This window comes from Pleurodeles waltl, chromosome 6, assembly GCF_031143425.1.
Source record: "Pleurodeles waltl isolate 20211129_DDA chromosome 6, aPleWal1.hap1.20221129, whole genome shotgun sequence".
Lineage (NCBI taxonomy): Eukaryota > Metazoa > Chordata > Amphibia > Caudata > Salamandridae > Pleurodeles > Pleurodeles waltl.
Window position 1 is genome coordinate 1614223115 of NC_090445.1, and position 19015 is coordinate 1614242129.

At 41.3% G+C, this 19015-nt stretch overlaps 1 protein-coding gene across 2 annotated transcripts in view; it reads left to right on the forward strand.

Annotated features, from left to right (window-relative positions):
- Positions 1–19015, forward strand: part of TMEM268 (transmembrane protein 268) — a 62302-nt gene that overhangs the window by 37485 nt on the left and 5802 nt on the right. Inside the window, exons 6-7 of one of the 2 annotated variants that reach the window (XM_069241511.1) lie at positions 12602–12712; positions 14340–14420. The exons of the other annotated variant lie outside the window; for it this stretch is intronic. Coding sequence (XP_069097612.1) covers positions 12602–12712; positions 14340–14420 — 192 coding nt within the window. The remainder of the gene's footprint in view (positions 1–12601; positions 12713–14339; positions 14421–19015) is intronic. 2 annotated transcript variants of the gene reach the window in all.

Sequence of the window (19015 nt, forward strand, 5' to 3'; positions counted from 1 at the left end):
TGTCTAGTATCATGCAGAAAGATTCCAGCTTTTGTCTATATAAGGAGTGAAAAAAAATATTCACTCTGTCAGTGTAAACGATTACAATAGAGCAGAAGCAGCTGCTTCAATTATACTCCCTGACCTGCCATTCACCTCGTTTGATGGCTCTGGTGGCTGGCATTGTGACATCAGAACTCAACTGTAATAACTTTCGATAGTGGTGTTCTGACATCTTTTCTTTATTATCGTCAACTGAGTTCATCACAAGTCACTGATTATAAAGAAATTAGAGAGTATCTTTCATACAGGGATTACAGAATCCCATGTATTATACAGCTAGCTCTAAATGGTGCTGGATTGACATGCCATTAAAGATAAGACATTTGCCCGGCATTCCTGAAGGTGTGGTGTTGTCTCTAACATCCCTTTCCCCCTCTAAAAGGGGTGGCAGTATGTAGAGGTGGGTGGATGGGGCATCTGTGGTTTCAAGCAGATGTCCTGTTACCATACATCTCAGAATTAGCACCGTACATATTTTATTCTTCATACCTTGTCCCCTTATCTCTCAGAAAAAACATTTACATGATTTCCTCTCTTTTAACATGAATGACTGTAACTGAGAAGCCAGCTCTACGGCAAACAGGTTAGAGCTTTTCAGCCACAATATTTCCTCTTTCCACATGCTTAAGAAGTGCATCCGTGTAGGTACAATTATTTACATTCTGCAGTTAGTTATACTTTGTAAATATTCAAATGACACCAGTAAATACGATGCATAAATATAGTATGAATGTAAATTTTGATCTGCAGTTGTACGTTTGATAGTCCACATATGCATTTGTAGGTCCAAACATACATTCAATTTTCTAAGAATCCACTTGCACTGATGAGTGGACATTGACTTCCGTGAATGTGTATTTGTTCACCCAAAAGCACATTTCTTGGTAGGTCATAGGGTGACTCAGACTCTTGTCTGTTATAGTAATTGTGGGAAGTAAGTGATAGCCACCCCTTGATTGCTACTATACGCAAGTTGAGCTGTGGTTGAGACATTTAGTACATAGGGAATTATGGTCCATATGTACGAACACATTTTCCCATAGACACACAATGGGTGAAACCCTTTGATACATCTCGCCCTATATCTTTTGTATTCTTTAATATCTTTTGACCTCTTTTACATTTTTTAGTGGGAATCACTTTTGAATGGATACATACAAAAACCTGATGTTATTTTTGATCTCTGATAAAGCACAGATTTACACTTAACCTACGAGGTTCAATGAAAAACAGTCTTTTGGGTTTGCTGTACATCAATTTAGTAGTGCCTCGGTTATTAAATAAATAACACATGCTGAGTCAGCAAAATTAAGTTTTTCCGTACAGTTAAGTCCACAAACCGGCTTGAATACGGTGGCTCAGAAAAATAATTTTAAATTATCGCCTGTTATGTCTTTCTGTTTTTGAATTTGCGGGTTATTTCATAAACTATCAGTCCACTGAAAGGATGAGTGGGAATTCTCTCGGTTTGCCATTTGCAAGCAGTCCTGCTGCTCAGGATTCCCACATTGCAAAATCCTTTTGACTGGCCCACATCGAAGCAAGCTGGCCACAGCTGTATTCCTGGGATGAGGTCATTTTAAAGTACTCTTTCCAGATCTATGGAAATGTGTTTATTGAGTTTGACTAACCATCGCACAGCAGTGTCCCATTCCTCACATATTGTGGACATTTGTGGTAACGTTATCATGGTCCTTGGCATATTAGTTGCACATCCTTGACATAGTGTTGCCCAGTGCTTTTTTTGTAAAATTCTAAGTGCTGTTGCTCAAAGTGCTGCTCAGACACTGAAGGTTGGCACTATAAAATGTCAGAGCGCGAATAGCAAGGGTGAGCTGTCCTGAATCCTCTTCAGGCCGCTTCAGTTCGCCTCGAGGCACTCCCTGCTCTGTTATCTCAATCTTACAGGTTTCTGCTTTAACTACTAGGGAGGCATTTTCAACATTTATTTTACGCCATTATTTCGTTTTGTTTGTTTTTCCCTGCGTTGGTCTCAGGGAATGTCTAATGTTGAGAAATAAGTACCGGCCCTCAAAAATAAGTGCTTGTGCCCCCACCGGCAACCGCCGGCTCACATTGAGCACTGGTGTTGTCATTGTTGGCAGCATTCTTCCTTTCCATGGCATAATTCCGGCCCACTGCTGACATGGTTTGGGCATTCTTAGCAACTTTTTGGCTATCACTAACATAATAGTGGACACCTTTGGCCTGTTGTGGGTGTTCTTGACAACATTTTGGTTTTCCCTGGATTAATTGTAGTTCATCCCTGGAATGTGCTGTAACTCTTGATGGCATTTTGGTTACTTAGCTTTACGGTGAAACATTCATGACATATTGTGGCTATTCTTTCCAGCATTCTTGCTGTCCCTGGAACCGTGCTACCTATGCTTGACATATCAGGGCATTCTTGCTAATACATTGGCTTTACACCATTTGGGGTTGGCCCATGCACAACAGGGCTCATACTTGAATTGTTGTGGTAATTTGTGACACAATTCCGTTTGAGTTTGGATAATAGTGGTGAACTACATGATTAATATCTCTGGTATTTAATGATGCCAGAATATGGTTGAAAAACAGATCCTGCTCATACATGACAGTGGTACCTTCGGATTATTGGTGAAAATTACAAGCTAATGTTTGGTGACCAAACATAAATTTACTAAAAATTAAAATCTTTTTTTTTTGTACAATTCACTCTTTATTGTTCATGCACTTGTCACTCTTCTAATTAGGGGCCATGAGCTTTAGTGTCCCAATTTTTTTTTGTATTTCAAGGTGACATTTGTGTGATAACCCATGAAGAATTTGTGAGGCTTTCTACTGATTATAGTTCCTTGGTAATGGAGGACACTCACTGCTTTCGCTCTTATTCCTTGACTTATTTCGGGGCATGTCACTACTTTTCAGGTTAAAGATTTTTACGATATTATTACTATTTTACTAAGGCCTTATGAAGTAAGGTTGATGTTACTGGTATGCTTTCTTCTTTCTGAACCTGTAGACTGTTTGGAGTTGAGCAGTAAAATTGCTATATAAACGTGTAGGATTTATCTCGCTCCACTGTCTGAGGCCCTGCAATCTGCAGTCTTACAACTTCGCACTGTCCTTCACAATCAAAAAGTATCCAAATGCATCGTCTTTCTCTTTGTGTGCAACCACGTTATTGAACAAATGACTGGATAGATCTACTACACAGTAGGGAGGAGCAGATACATTTAGCTGTGCCTTTGCAGTTTAGCATATTTGAGAACATGGAGTCACTTTGGCAATCTTAAGCTTCTCTGTTGCAGCTGCCCTTGCCTATCATGTACTTAACATTCCCAGGCAGTCTCTTTTTCAGACGTCCAGGTGCACGATGCCTCCTGAAGGGTACAGATTCCTCCAGAAAATCCTTAGTGAAGTGACTGCAAGACCTCTCCATGCAGATAAGAGGTGCAGGAATCAGGGAAGGGAACAGTAGGGTTTTGATAGCGAGGGACCTATGCCTCCAGCAGGAGGATACAGGCAGCGCACGCTCTGTTGGTGGCTGAGGGGCGGAAGGAGCAGCAGGGTCGAGTATTGTGGCTGATACTGAGTCCATACAGGGCTCGGAGTGGGATCCCTTATGCAGCTTTGGGAACAATTTACTGCTGCTGTAAAAGGCAGAAAAAACAGCCCAGCTTTTCTTTAGGAAAATAAAAATCCCCATAAAAAAGTCTTCACATTTGGAAATCTGAGGTCTCAGCAAATTTACAACCCTCTATTCCATAAATAAGTGCCCATCATTACTAAAGTCACTCAAACTCTGACTCCTACAAAGGAAACCATTCTCTCCACCTTGATAGACAAACTTTCAGTGATCAGACTCCATATTTATTTTTAAGCATCAGCAGCCAGTAGACATAGGAATAATTCAGCATTTGATGGAACAACTTATCACTGGAGCAAACACCCTTTTTTAGTTATTGCTTTCAAATGCCTTTATCCCTGATGCTTTTGCAAACAATCCCTTAACTTCCAAATGCACAGTCCCATCCTGAATCTAAAAGGTCACAAATACAACTAAAAACCCCACTCAGTGCCAGATGTATGACATTTTGTTTTGGGACTCGCAATTTGTGATCCATTTGGGAATCACACTGTTTGCGATTCCCAATGGGGTTGCAAAGACCTACCTCATCAATATTCATGAGGTAAGTCTCAATTGCAGTCCCATTGGGAATGGCTGCACTCACAGGGATGGTAGCCTGCTGGGGGCGGCAGACCACCATGTCGGTGACTGCTTTTTCAATGAAGCAGGTTTTCTTTTCCTAATGGAGCCCGTTTTCCTTAAAGGAAACCGAGATGCATTACAAAACAAAATGAAAAGTATTCTTTTAATTTTTTCAGAGTAGGCAGTGGTCCCTGGGACCACTGCCTGCTCTAAAAAAAGTTTTGCACCCCCAATCATCAAGGAGAAAGGGTCCCTTGGGGACCCTCTCCTGTTTGCAAATGGTTACCACCATCTTCAAGTTGGTGGTAACTGCAAATGTTCTGAGACCTCATTCAAAGTCACAAAAAACATTCATATATGTCACTGCTATTCAGTTTTAGGAAAGGATGCCCTAAACATGCCCCCCGCTAATACCGAATCCCAAAATCAGAACCCGTTTCGGTAACAAGTTGGCGAATCGTATTTTGCCTTTTGTGCATGGCAATATGCATTTTACTGGCCGCAAACGGCCCGATGGGCAGTTTGCGACCAGTAAAATGGTTCGTACATCTGGCCCTTAGCAGCATTGCACTCTTACCAACACTCCTATGAACCTAATTGCACTCTGTGCCCCCCTCCTGCAACTCTATCCATCTGACAAGAGCTTGCTGTACATCCCCATATGTATTCGCACATGCAACAGCACATTCATCATATCCTGCATGATCAGTCATGAGCTCATCAACCCATGACTCCTCCTTCAGGCTGGTTTTTCAGCCTCCTAGATCACACAAAATTGGAGACTTTGTAAACTAAGCTGCGTGCACATATATGCACTTCAACAGCCCTTAATCGGTAAGCAGCCAAACTAGTGATAGATTCGCTGCACAATTAACAGTAGGACGAGATATTAATGTATTTATTTAATTTAATTTAATTTTGTTTTATTTTATTTTATTTCCTTTTATTTCTGGACTTATTTATGGTGTTTCCAAAGAGGGTACAAGGTCCCAGACAGAGACTTTTATATAGAAGCATTATATTGTACAGATAAAGCTCAAATGAAAACATTGACAGGTTAAGCAGACAGAGAGGGAATGAACCGTGATTTTATGAATATATAGATGAGTAGTTTAAAAATAGACAACTGGAGTTTTGAGGAGAGCATACATAGGGATATGTACAGCATTTAGAAGGAAGCGAAGGCACAAATAGCTACATGATGTCCTGTTTTAATGCCTAAGTGTCAGAGAGAGAAAAGAAGTCTGGATCCTACCCCCCTTTCATAAGGGCATGCACTTGGGAATGCCCGAAGCCAAGGTAATAGTTCTGCAATTTTCTTTAACTGAACCCTAAGAAAACCAGGGGGCTGAGAAGTTAGCCCAGCAAGCCTAGAAATGGCTTTGAACATCCAAATGCGAGCTGGATAGCGCAGAGGGCGAGCAGTGCAGGTTTAGAGTAAAGGGCATTGTGTGCTGTGCTAAGGTGGGCATGACCGCTCACAGGGGAGCAGGGCAAGCTAATGACACTTCGGCTGCAAAGGGCCCCTCTAGGCCTATAACATGAGAGCCCCGAGGCGTTGCAAGCACACCACATCTAAGGTCTGTCTCAGGTTCACAGAAGCGTTTGTCACACTAATAAAGCTGTCAATTATCCATAGTTTGATTAAGTACCATCTCCTGCTTTGTGTCGGGCTCCATTAAATGATGGATATTATAAATTGTGTCTCTCTTAGAACCTTATAAATCACTGCTCTGCAGCTGTTGAGCATAGGCGAAGCTCTTTCATTAAAAGAGGTCTCCATCAGGGCTTTCTGTGGGATGAAAAAGGGGGGGGGGGCTCTCTAAACGGAGCAGGTCTACATAATTAGGGTGTGGCATAAATATGTAAATTATATTTTGTGATTCCTATATGCTACCCGACCAGTATTTTGGTTCCTCGCTGAGCTTTCTATTAGTATGTTCGGATACATAACACAACACCTGATATACATCTACCTAAACCAGCCAAGTCTATTGGCTTTGGCAATGTTTCTTAGCTGTTAAAGAGAAATGAGTAACAACTATGATTTTATTTAATAATGAATATTGGAAATGTTTTAATTATTAAAATATGGGACTGTATAATATACATTACTGAGGCCCTTGGAAAGGGTAGTGGTCTTCAGAATGTCTCAATCACTCTAGTTAAGTTCACTCTATGGCAGACATGCACACAACCTTTCCCTCCACATTTCCTCCAGCTCCATATCTTACACTCATCTGCTTCCTCTTGAGCACTCTCTTTTCATGCTCTCTACAGCATTTTGTCGTATCTCCTTCACTGGCACACAATCACACATTACACCCACTTACTTGTAAGGATGAAAGAAAGGACACCTAAACAAATAATTTAAAGATGGGAGGGGCGAGTTTTGGAAAATAGTTTTTTAAGTGGTCAGGAACAAAACTTTGGCATAAAAATATGAATACTGTTTTTTGTGAATATTTCTTCTTGACCCTGTATTGTGAGACAGAATGATTCACAAGGCAATAAAAAAAAAACAAAGTAAATTCAAAACTGAAATTGCAATGCTTAGTGCAAAATTAGTAAAAGATCCTGCGGGCCTGATTCCCAAAGGTAATAAACTAAGTTTCTTTTTTTTAGGACTTAACAAGGTACGTCTTCATAATAAGTTTAAGACTGCACAGACTCTTCAGTCGGGGTGGAAAACTCTACACAAGATCGGACAGGCCTATGTTTTGTGTGCAGAGTTCTATGCCTGGACTGCGGAGCCTCTGCAGTCATACTCTTACTATTAACTCATAGTTATTAAATAAAAAAAAGCATAAACTTACACAAAAGTGTATGTTTACCTTTGTGAAGAAGGCCCTTTGTTTCCAACTAAACGCTTTTTGGTAGGAATTTCTCCACACCTGAACAAGAGTTGTATTTCTCGCACAAAAACTGACTTTCTTGGCTCTTCTCCCATCTTTTATTTTAAGTTTTAAAGGCTTTTTCATAAAGTTGATTAACATAGATGAAGTCTCACAATTCACCTACCACTGTTCATTGCATACTACAGCAAAGATTCAAAATACATTGATAAAGCCAATAGTCCTGTATGTATTTTGAGTCCCAGCTATAACATGAAATGAAAGAATGGTGGACCAGAAAGAAAAAAATTGTTGTTTTTTGTGTACAGTGCATCTTAGAGATAATAAATTTAATGAATTGGTAACAATTAAATACAATATACCCTGGATAAACCATTTTACAAGACCTGCTGTTTGCTAACTGGAGGAGATTACTTGCCTCATTTGACACTAGCCTCCTTTTTGGATAAGTTGGTTAAGTAACGTTTAGCTATATGTTTTCTGAGACATGGAACTTTTTCAATCTGGGTTTTAACTCGTCAGTAGTAACATATCTGCTCCTGTCTGCAAATAAAAAAAGACCATTTTGTATGAGGCTTGCAAGAGCTGCTTCTCCTGCAATGCATTGCCTCCGAACTGGTCCGTTCACTTAATCTACGGTCCCTAAACTACATGAGTAGGCACACATGTTAGTACTAACACTCAGTAGATTAAAGTCCAAAAAAGTGACATACATTCTTTGTTGTGCTTCAGTCATTTTTCCTTTAATTTTCCTCCATTTTTAATTGGACATTCTCTTCACAAGGCAGGTTTTATTGTTATGGCTATTTATGCATTGTTTGTCTAAAGATACTCCCCTCTCCATTTTTAGTTAAAGAGTTTATCAGTAGTCTTAATACCCTCGAGGCTGAACAAATTACACAGCTGATTTTGGGAAACTCCAGGTTATAATGACTCTGTTCAAGGTCAAGTGCATTTAATTTAGATAGTTCAGAACTTCGTTAATTAAAGTTGGCGGGGATGACTAGTACACCTTATGGTACATTTAATATTTCACATACCAAGACCACAATCACAGCAGAATGTTAGGACAAGAACTAAACACAAACATGAAGCTTTACCATTCATTAAAGAGAAACATCTTGAAATCATTCTTGGGTGTGTTGAGGCCTTCTAGAGGTGAGAGGTTAAGCCAATCTGCAACTATAGCTCCTGAATATCTCGTCGACCTGCTTCTGAAGTTGGTCTTCCTGATGGAGGTAGCACCTACCTCTTCAAGTAGAACCAATTTTCCAAAAGCTAATAGAACTTTCAGTGTGATTCTGATTTTGATGGGTAGGCAGTGTGGATGACGTAATATGGATCCAATGTGATCCTGAATGAGTCTGACAGCAGGATTCTGTACTAAATATAATTTTGTAGACATTTCTTGACAAGTTTCTAAGAGCGGGAATTTCAATAATCTACTCTATCTGTGGTGATGACCCTGATTTCTGTGCTCTTGTGAATGCACAGAAGGCGGTGAACTGATTTGTTTGTCTTGGTGATTTGGTGAGCTATTCCTGACATATATGCCCTCTCCACAGTTGTTATTACATTTCTACATATGTCTTCCAACTAACTGTGCAATACTGGTGAAATCAGATCCATCTGGACCTTTCCCTTACCCTGTCTCCATCAGAATGCTGCATATTTCTATCACATTTGAACAATCCGTGTACATTTTCCCTCCTAACACACATATTTCACACCTCTGTTTATCTTCTTTTTAAACCCTCTCTTTACTGTTAAGTTTTCTCTAACCATCCCATGTTTCTACCTTCCCTAGATACCTTAATTTTTTTTTCTGTTTAAATTCACATGTGTTCTTGCCCTCATACCTTTCTGAAATATTTGCTTAAGCTGGACGCCCTTCTCAGGGCTACTGTTTCAAAACACCCCAGATGGGCTATTCCACCACCCACCAACATTAATTTTGCATATTTGTCCTTAATATGCTCCAGTCTTTTCTGAAACCTACATGGATACAATGTTCTCCTTGCTGCTGTGCAAGCTCACCTGTGCGCGATCTGTGCTCCTGTGAAAGCTCAGCTCCCGTACGAGTCAGTGTCACTTTCAGATGACTTTCGTCCTTGACATCAACCTACTGAAAATCAACGTCTTTGTTTCATTACAAATCCCTGTCTCTTTACAACTCAGCTCTTTGGAAAAATCACAGTTAAAATAACATGGAATCGAAATAATTAGGCCTGTAGAGCGACTGGGGAATTAGGCGCAAAGGATTGTAAGAATTAAAAAGCATGAAATTGAAAAGAAAACAAATAAATATAAAACCTGCCAGTTTTAACCGTCACTACAAATAAACTGTGCCACACTCAAATAAACAGATAAATACAACGGAGAATTATTTGTAAAATATTTTTCATGTACTTGAGACTGCAATAACTTGTGGCATTTCTATGTCTATTTTACGAAACAATTGAATGTTGTTAAATGTCAAGCACTTCTAGCTAGATTATACCCTATGGCGGACACAAGAGGAATGCTTTGTTTGTTCTTTTTTATTTTTTACCACATAGAAGGTACCATTTTGCCTACTGGGGGTCCTCTGGTGTTCAATGTGTTTGTTTACGAGTCCCGCATCTATAACTGCAACCACTGCTCGACCGGGTCTCTTTCCTTGCCCTTATTTTGGCTGATCACACATTGTTCCTCATTCATAAACACTGTTCCCAGAGGGAACCATAAATAGTCTGTTGTAGAAACTGGAGTTCTAGTTGGTTGCAATCAAGATGAAGGCGGTGGTTTGTAATATCAATAGCAAACTGTTCATTGTGTCATGGATAATCTTGGAGAAAAAAATCGGATAGAGAGCCTGGTGGTAATTTTGTACTCAAATACCATATTGTAGTTACTGAAAGAATTTGAGTTTTACTGCTGAGGCTCTCCCCTACCTTGATAGAGAACCTCCTGGCTGCTATTCCACTTATCCCCACTGCCCAGGCTCCATCACAGCACAGAATATAAAGAAGCACATATTATTTGATCCTGGAACCTAGTATGATGCAAAAATAATACATTTTTGGATACATATGTCAGAATATCAGCTGATGCCCAAATACATATGATTACTTTAAAATGTTTATATGGTTTGGGGAACAGCCTTTATTACTTCTGATCTCCAAAGCTTGGAAAGGTATGTATCTGGGGAAGAGTATTTGTACATAGCTCGATTTACATCTTCCACATGCTGCTACTGCAATTCTAAACTAAAGAAAAAGTTGTGTGACGTTATAAGTGACGAAACATTAAATATATTTGGCAATTAGCCATTTGGTGCCTTAGGTTCGATCATAGTTCAAAAGTAACTTTTCATTAGGGTCTAAAGAGGAACCAAGTGACCCTAAAACTATGGAATTAATCGTTTGCAAACATGAGACTTGAAGGAAAGTGGCTCCCTCTTCCGAACTAAACAGCAATGGACAGTTATTTAAGTCAAGAACAAACAAAAACAAGCAATGGAAAATCCAATAGGTCTGGCACTGGCTGCCAGCCTTTTGCCTTTTTCTGTGCTTGTTTTGTCATGGTGTGTGCAAAACCTTATTGTTGAGGGGTCGGATAAACAATGCCACTACAGGCATTCCCTTACCCAGTGATGTGGGACTACACAAAGAGAAAATGCTTTCTGCAAAGCTTTTTCCATTACATTGAGAAATGAAGAAGGTGCCATGATTGACTGCAGGGAATAAGCAGAATTTGTTGAGATGGCAAAAATGATTTGCTGAATACTAAAATAATAAAAAAAACAACGATGACATAGAAGGATAGTGAAACCAATTGCCAGATATGAACACAACAGGGAACTTCCATCAGCTTTCTCAGTAATCTTGAGAAGCATAAATTTTTCTATCTCCAGAAACAGAAAAGCTCTAAAAATTTGCGACTTACTGCATCAGCTGCAGACAGCACCACTGGAAAATGGGGAGACAGTGCGTTTCCTACAGAGTCATAGATTGGTTAGAGTTGATGTTGGACTTTTCAGCATAAATGGGTACATGAACCCTTCTGCCTTTGAACATAGACACTATAGGTATTCATAGTCTTGCTCCTGCAACCATATTCTGAACATGCTCTGCACCTGCCCACTGATACAGAGAGGAGCTGATAGCAATACATGCCAACAATCCCAATTCAGGTGAGAGAATTTTCATTTTTTTTAAAGACCAAGGGCGCTCTTACTAAAAGACCACCGAAGCCACAGGCGCCAGCCACTATACCACCAGTGCTGGCGGTACATGTGGCTCCCTATTATGACTTTTCTGCTGGCCCAGTGGAAAAGTCACATCAAGATTGCAGCCGGCTCATAATAGAGTTGGTGACAATGTTGATGTGCAGCGGGTGCAGCAGCACCCGTCGCGCATTTCACTGCCCGAAATTCGGGCAGTGAAATGCACTATGGGGCTGTGCCTGGGGGCCCCTGCACTGCCTATGCCAAGTGCATGGGCAGTGCAGGGGCCCCCAGGGGAACCCAAAGTCATCCTTACCGCCAGCCTTTCCATGGCGGTGTTTACCGCCATGGACAGGGTGGCGGTTGGGGACTCCTAATCCCCTGGGCAGAGGTGCTTGTACCAGGCAGTCAGTTGGAGGAGCCGGCGGTATGCCTGTGGCTAATGCGCCACAGTCATAATTCACTGCCGGTATACCGCCAGCCTGTTGGCGGTGTTACCGCCAGTGTACTGCCGGCTGCCAGGGTCGTATTGAGGCCCCAAATTGCTTTATGTTAGCTGTCTCGTGCCTGCATTTGCCTCTGCTTTAGTATTTGTCAGTGGAGAAGATACACTCCCTGATTTTGTTTTCAAATTTTCCGACATTCCAGTTGCAAAATGTTGGCATGTATGCTGGGTGTGTGTCAATTTTCTCTGAAATTGTGTGATCTACAGCACATGTACTTTTAAGGTAACACTGTGATGTAGAACATGAGCCTCAGATTTCACAACTGAAGAAACAACCAGAGCTCGGTCTTTCTGAGCTCTGCCTTCACCACCTCCTCTTCCAACCTGAGTGTCACGGAATTAGTACATGCACAGTAAGCAGCACAGTTTTGGGACACAATGGCACACATCTCCATGCTGTGCCAGTGTGCAGGCTTAGAACATGTTCATGATATGGCACCTTGCTTCTGACATAAGTAGTACCACGGTACAGGCTTTAGCAAGAATGTAGACAGAGAGTGCTCTGGCAACCAGCACAAAGGGGAGAGACAGAAAAGCTAGGGGTCTCTCATTATAAAAACAAACATAATTAGTCAGAATTTCAAGTCTTTGAAAAAAAAATCGACCTGGTTCATTTGACTCATTCTTCATTATGGCATAGATCTGAGTCACGTGGCCTCCAGAATGACAGCTGTCAGACACTAATGAGGGGGGCATCCCAGGCAGTTTGCATGTGGTTGCATTTGTTGTCCTGAATATGCCCATATTTGCTGTTTATGATGTATATGCTTCTAACAGCTCTCTTGTTTTGTTAATAGATAAATGTAAACACAGACGTGAGGCTGGCTGCCGCCAACGACAGCTTCCTGAAACACCATGTGCTCATTGGGGTCACCAACGACATGCGTAGCTATAGAAACACCCTGAAAGTATCCTTTTGTCCAGTTCAGTCTGGGGAAGTCTCTAGGAGGCACTGAAATCCAATATTTGAGAAGGTAGACACTGGTCATCCAGCCATCCATAAACAGAAGGTGAGAGCAATATGACCAACAAAGTGGTAAATAGCCCGAATCAGGTGGAGCTACCAATGCATAGGAGATCACATTAGTTACCCTAGTGAACATAGGATAACACTGCAAAATGTGGACTTCAGGGCCCTAAAGCAATGTAGGAACTTACTGTTTGGCTCTTCCTCTATGAGGGTTCAGAGTTTATGGTGCAGCCTGCCAATAGCTTTATTAGTTGTGTAAGAAGTTATAGCATATCGAAAGATCTGACATTATCCTGTGCCAAATGTGAGTAGCTCATCCAGTCCTTATTTTGTCCATACATTATGTCACATATGGTCTTACATGCAGAATGGTGAAAGAAAAATTACAATTATTAGAATGCAAATAGATATTCAGGCGTAGACAAAGTCCACACACACAACATTGAGAAAGGCAGACCTCTGCAAGTCATGAAATTAAGTGGTGCACACTGGTACCCCATTGTGGTATTGTGAAACAAACCAAACACTTGCTAATGCCACAAGACAACAATCACATGTTTCATCATATCTCATGACACGGCGTAGTGAATATCCCCATGGACTTTATATTGCCAGATGAAAACACGCACATATTCCTTACAGCTCCTGCACCAAAAACATTGATCTCAACAGTACACACAACACAGAACAATGGAACCATCCACTAATTTTCTTTCATGTCTAATCCCCCTCCAATTTAGTAAAATTGCCTAGTTTCTTCCTACCTTTAGGACATCTGCATTGGCTTTCCCTGCCTGTAATTCAGTTGACTAATCTATTTCAAAATTACTCCCATGATGCTATTCCTGCATGTTGTATCTAACAGCAAGGTCAATTATTTCCCCAGAGTCAACTTTGGAACTCTGCACTCCATTAACTCATCATTAAATGCTCCCACACAACATCCCGCTAGATAGGCAGTAACGGTCTTGCCATCTGTTAACCACAGAACCAAGTCGATGGTCAGCAAGGCCAGTGCAACAATCAGTAAAGTCTCTGCTCTCAATATTGCCTCAGTTATCAGTTATGAACCCACCTCCTTTTCCCAAGTGCTACAATCTCTGCCTCAAAATCTCATGAAGGTAAATGTATAAAAATGTGTATAGATTTACAATTCTTAACTCCACATCTATGCACCTTCAAGACATATAACATCCAGGTACATATATGTAGTTAGTATAGTAAATATACTTACCTATTTATATGTACCTAAACAATAATTTTGTACTTGATATTTAGACCGCAATATTTTTGTATCAGGATGTTTACGAGTTGGTCTACTAGTAGTATACCCACCCCCTTCCGTGCCCTCCAGCCCATCCACCGCCCCAAGTTTTGTGTGTAAATTTGTTCAAGGGATTCTCCTGCAACACTGTGTGATCATCAATAACCCATCTAGCCATTGACTGCAATGTTTATACAATCTCATTGCTTCACGAGAGCCTTCAGCATTTCCACCACGTTGGAGATGTGACGGGTGGAAGGCACTTTCACACTTTATGATCCTTTACCACTTTTCCTCGCAGCTGTGGTTTGTTCACTTCGATCCCAGGAGATGTCTCCAGACCTTATCTCAGCGCCTCGCTGACATGAAGCGAGAGCGAACGGTAAGCCTGGCTCTGGGGAGCCTTCGCAGACGTGCCCCTAGGGATTTCTGGGTGCGCAGAACATGACACGACCCCAATTTCAACTAATTAAAAAATAAGAAGGGTCAATGAGGTGTGACTCATCTGCTTCGCTGTTAGATTTCTGCAGTGCGGAGCGCGTGCTCATTTCCAGGGGGAGACTGTGTTGAGAGGAGATGAAAGCCATGCTTCCTGGTGGGAGTACTTGTACATCCAACGCGGCACCTGCTGTGGCTGTGAGGCAGCTTGTGTTCTGGGAAGCGAGTCAATGTGTGATGCCTCATAACAGCTGCTAATTAGGTGGTAGCTGAACAAACAGCAGGCCACAGGTCAGTGCACCTCACACTGCCAAACTGATGAAAACATGAATGCCTTGCTTAGCGTGCCAAGTTCAGTCAAGGGAAGGCTGTGGTACACAGCACTGCAGTTCCCGTAAGAAGCTCTGAATTGAGTTGTTTTTGTCTCAAGTTGTGGAATACTGGATCAATAATTCTTCCTTCTGTGTCATCTTGCTTTGCGTGGTTTTCAACACCCTTACATCCCTGTATTTCCCTGTTCCATCTGGTGGTACCCGGCCACCTTGTGCTGTGGGCGAAAACTGATTGTCAAAAAGCCAAATAAGAGCATTGTGCTGTCGCAACAGTGCTCGAGTGTGTCATCTCCTCTCTTCCTTCCCATTGTAGGCACCTTTCTCAATGGATTCTTTTTGGCTGTGTGTCTTCACTTTAGCCTCCTTCGATCATGCTCAGGACATCCATGGCGAACTGTGATTCCTTTTTGTTGGATTTCTTGCTGTTTTTCTCTTTTCTATTCTATTCTATAGCTGTAGCTCTATTCAATAGCTCTATTGGCAAGGTCTCATGTGGAGATCACCCTCACTGAGCCAACACAGTGCATGGTGGTGGGATGGTGAAACCATTGGGTCACACAGTCTCCCATTAAAAAAGAAAGGGCAGATTTCAAACTATAATATTTATATCAGTTGCTTCCACAACTAATAGGTTCACGGTATGCTCCACAGTATCCAATAATCTGTCCATGCCAGACCGGGATGTAGAGCAATGGGAAAAGGATGTTCTGCTCAATTAGCCAAAGATCATTTGAGAACCAAAACACACTGTGTTCTGGAGATACTTCTGCACCACGGGGTTCAGCCCAACGCTCCACCTATAGACAATGTTCTTAGTTTACTGTTACACAGTGGGGTCAAGCTTACACTTCCGTGATGGCTGAGTGGGACTTACATATTACATCAAACGTTCCTACACTTCTGTTCTCTGGTAACATTTTGCTAGGTTGGGAGGGTCATGATTTTTGTCAGTTCCCAAGGGCGACATTGAAAATGGATTCCATCCTCCTTCTGTTTGTGTCGAGTCCCTATCTCAAAAAGCTATATTTAGCTTCTAAATTCTCTCTGGTTGCCATGTCCTAGTCCTGGTCAGTACAGCGTGTTCTCCATAAAGAGGAGACCACCAGGCTTGTTTGTAAAGGGCCACGTTTAAAAAAATAACACAATAGTCTAATTTCTTAAAAGTATCCAGCACTGGCGTTTAATTTAGTGGTTCACATGTGACACATGAAGATGGACAGGCAATGTGGTGTTTTCGAACCCATAATGCCACCTCTGTAGAACCATGCCCATTGACCCATTGGCTCATCTGAGCTATTAAACCTGTTTTTAAACTGCTTCCACGGAGAGAAATGACTTAACTCCGGTTTCGTCAAACTCAACTCTCTGCAGGCCCTTCAGGCACCACTTTCACACCTGAATTGTCTAACCTGGTTACTGCAGTTATATTGAGGTCAGGAATGTCTTCCTGGCTGCCATTGTGGCCACTCAGCATGGATTCTGCAAACATTGTGCTCTCTGTGTTTCACAGGAAGGCAATGTGAAGTTTGGCCAAGATATCTTAACTTGTTTGCCTAAAACATTGGTGGCTAATGGGATCTCCTTTTGTCTTCCTTGCATTGCCTTTCAATGTTATCGATTCAGAGGAAACTAAATGCTAGGGTAGTGTAGGTGTTACGCAGGGCGCAACTCACCTCCCCATTTACAAGGCACATTGACATATATTCCCATAAGGTCGTAGCCTAACCTTTATGCACAGCATACAGACTGAAAGATAAAGGGTGGTGGCTGATTATGTACATAGCATTCCTCAAATATGCTCCCTGCTGTCAAGCCTGAAGGTCTCTCAGTTCAGTTTCCTCTAAAAGAAATCCACATAACCTTTTAGGCAAACATCTAAAGTACATTCCAGTTAATACAAATTGTTTTATACTGAAAACCCATGGAATTGTATCTAAAAAACTCTGCCACATGGATCACATATCCTGTCCCAGTATGATTTTCTTTTGAAAAAAATACGCTTTAAGAACCTAATTATTTGACTTGTATTAAGCATCATTTCCTCTCTCTTTTAAAGGTTTAGCTTCCCCCCTAAATCAATGGCTGTGATGTTGGTAATATATCTTCCAAAGATAATTACAATACATTAACGCAATGCTGTTGCAGTACAAGTCAATACCTAAAGAACAATGTAAAGTGCCACATACTGTGTTGTTTGTTGAAAGCTAGGGCTGGCTGAAGGTGTGAATGAAGACATGAGGCCACTTAGTATCTATTCAGATAGGAATTTTCTATCAGCTTAATATGCTTTCAAATCCAGTAAAATGGGCAGGACTTGGAAGTACAAGCTGTCACATCTCCTCAGTCTCCCAGCTTCCTTCTAGCCAGTCTGTCCGAGTAGATACACCTTGTAGAAGAAGCAAGTAACATCCTTATATTCTCTTCCCTAGTGCATACATTTTTTCTAGGGAAATCAGTTATGTGTTATATATTTTTGGGTATATAGATATACATAGATCGTCACATATCCACAAAAAAAGAAAGGGAACTTGTGTTAGTTGCTGTAAAAAGACAATTGCCACCAGTAACACTTTCTAAGATGCACCTGGAATAAGCTGGAATTGTGTAACTGTAATTGGTCAGTAATAATTTCCATCAGTGCATCTAGTTTGAAGACTCTTTCGTGGAGTGGGGCGTTGGAAAAAATGGTATCCCATTATTTGTATTTTTATCAGTGGGCATTGGTGGCCTACCTCCATGGTAACTGTGGACATTTTACAAGAGTCGGCTACCTCCGGAGGGCTGAGCAGGAGTGAGCTTAATTATCTGGTTGGTGTCTCTGATAGGCCAGTGGCACTCTCGAAGAGTCAGTCACTTGTCATGTACATGTCTATGAAAGACTGTTATGGCAGAGTTGGTCCTGTGTCAGGCTGATCCCTATGATAGGTCAGCAGGGTGGGCCTGTCATTCCAGGCGAGGCATGATGGGGCATATTTCCTCATCAAGTGCAGCGCTCAATTAAATAGAGTGAAAACTCTTCTTCCATCTAGCCAGCAGGTGGCACATTACTCATAGGCTGAGAATAACTCATCTTCCCTCGAACAGCGAACTGTTGTCATAGTAAATCGAATTTGGCGAACCAACTTTTGGGGAATTATACTTTTAAAATATTGTTAATTTGTTAAAGCGTTCTTATCCAAAAATGGTCTTGTCTTTTTGCAATTGGTCTGTTACATTAAGAAATCACCATTTTACCCATACACCTCAGAATGTGCTCATGTTCAGATGTTTGATTACATGTTTGTATTCTCTTGGTGTATGTTATGTGACAAGCCTTGGTTCCGCGATGCAGTGTCCTTATTCGACACAATTTGATTTTAAAAGAGAATATTGTTTTAATCCGTGTAATTAAAATGATTTGATACAATCAGTATAGCTGGCAAGAGCCGAGAAAATACCAGACCTTGAGAATAAATGGAGTTTTTATTTTTTACAAAATTCTTTTCTGATTTCTTGGCGTCTTTCTAACATTAGTTGGGTGACTATATTTTGAGGAGCAAAAACCGAGACAGGTCAGACATAAAAGAAGGACAAAATAATGTACTCCCATTTTTATATGTGGCCTGTCCCGTTTTTTGCGCAGCTTTGTGAATGTGTGCCTCTACATGTGTGTTGATAAATATATAAATATATATATGTTCACACGCACATTTACCAGTCTACATATATAAAATTAGTTATGTCTTCACCTGCAGCCCCAACCCGCCCCCACCCACCTCTCTCTGTTCCCCACTCGTCTCTCTACTGGCAGCAGACAGGGGACTGTGTTGCCTGACCGTAACAGATAAATTACTTTCATAATTTCATACTTTGTAGGCCTCTCTTAAAGGAGAGCATACCTTTAACATATGCTTCCCTAGATGATCTGACCTTTGTCCCAAAAACCGGGACATTTATTTAAGGATCTGACATTTGTCCCAAAAACCGGGACATTTACTTAAAATTAAGAGTACAGTCGGGACACCCGGACAGTCCTCTAAAAACCGGGACTGTCCGTGGAAATCCGGGACGTCTGGTCACCCTAAACATTGGGCGTCGTGAGCGGCTCTTGCTAGACCATTTCAAGTTTGTCATTGGTCTCTTTCAGGATGTGTCACATTCTGGACTGACAGGAGGGCACAAGTCCGTGGTGGACGCGAGTAGACAGAGTCCCTCCACTATGTTTTGA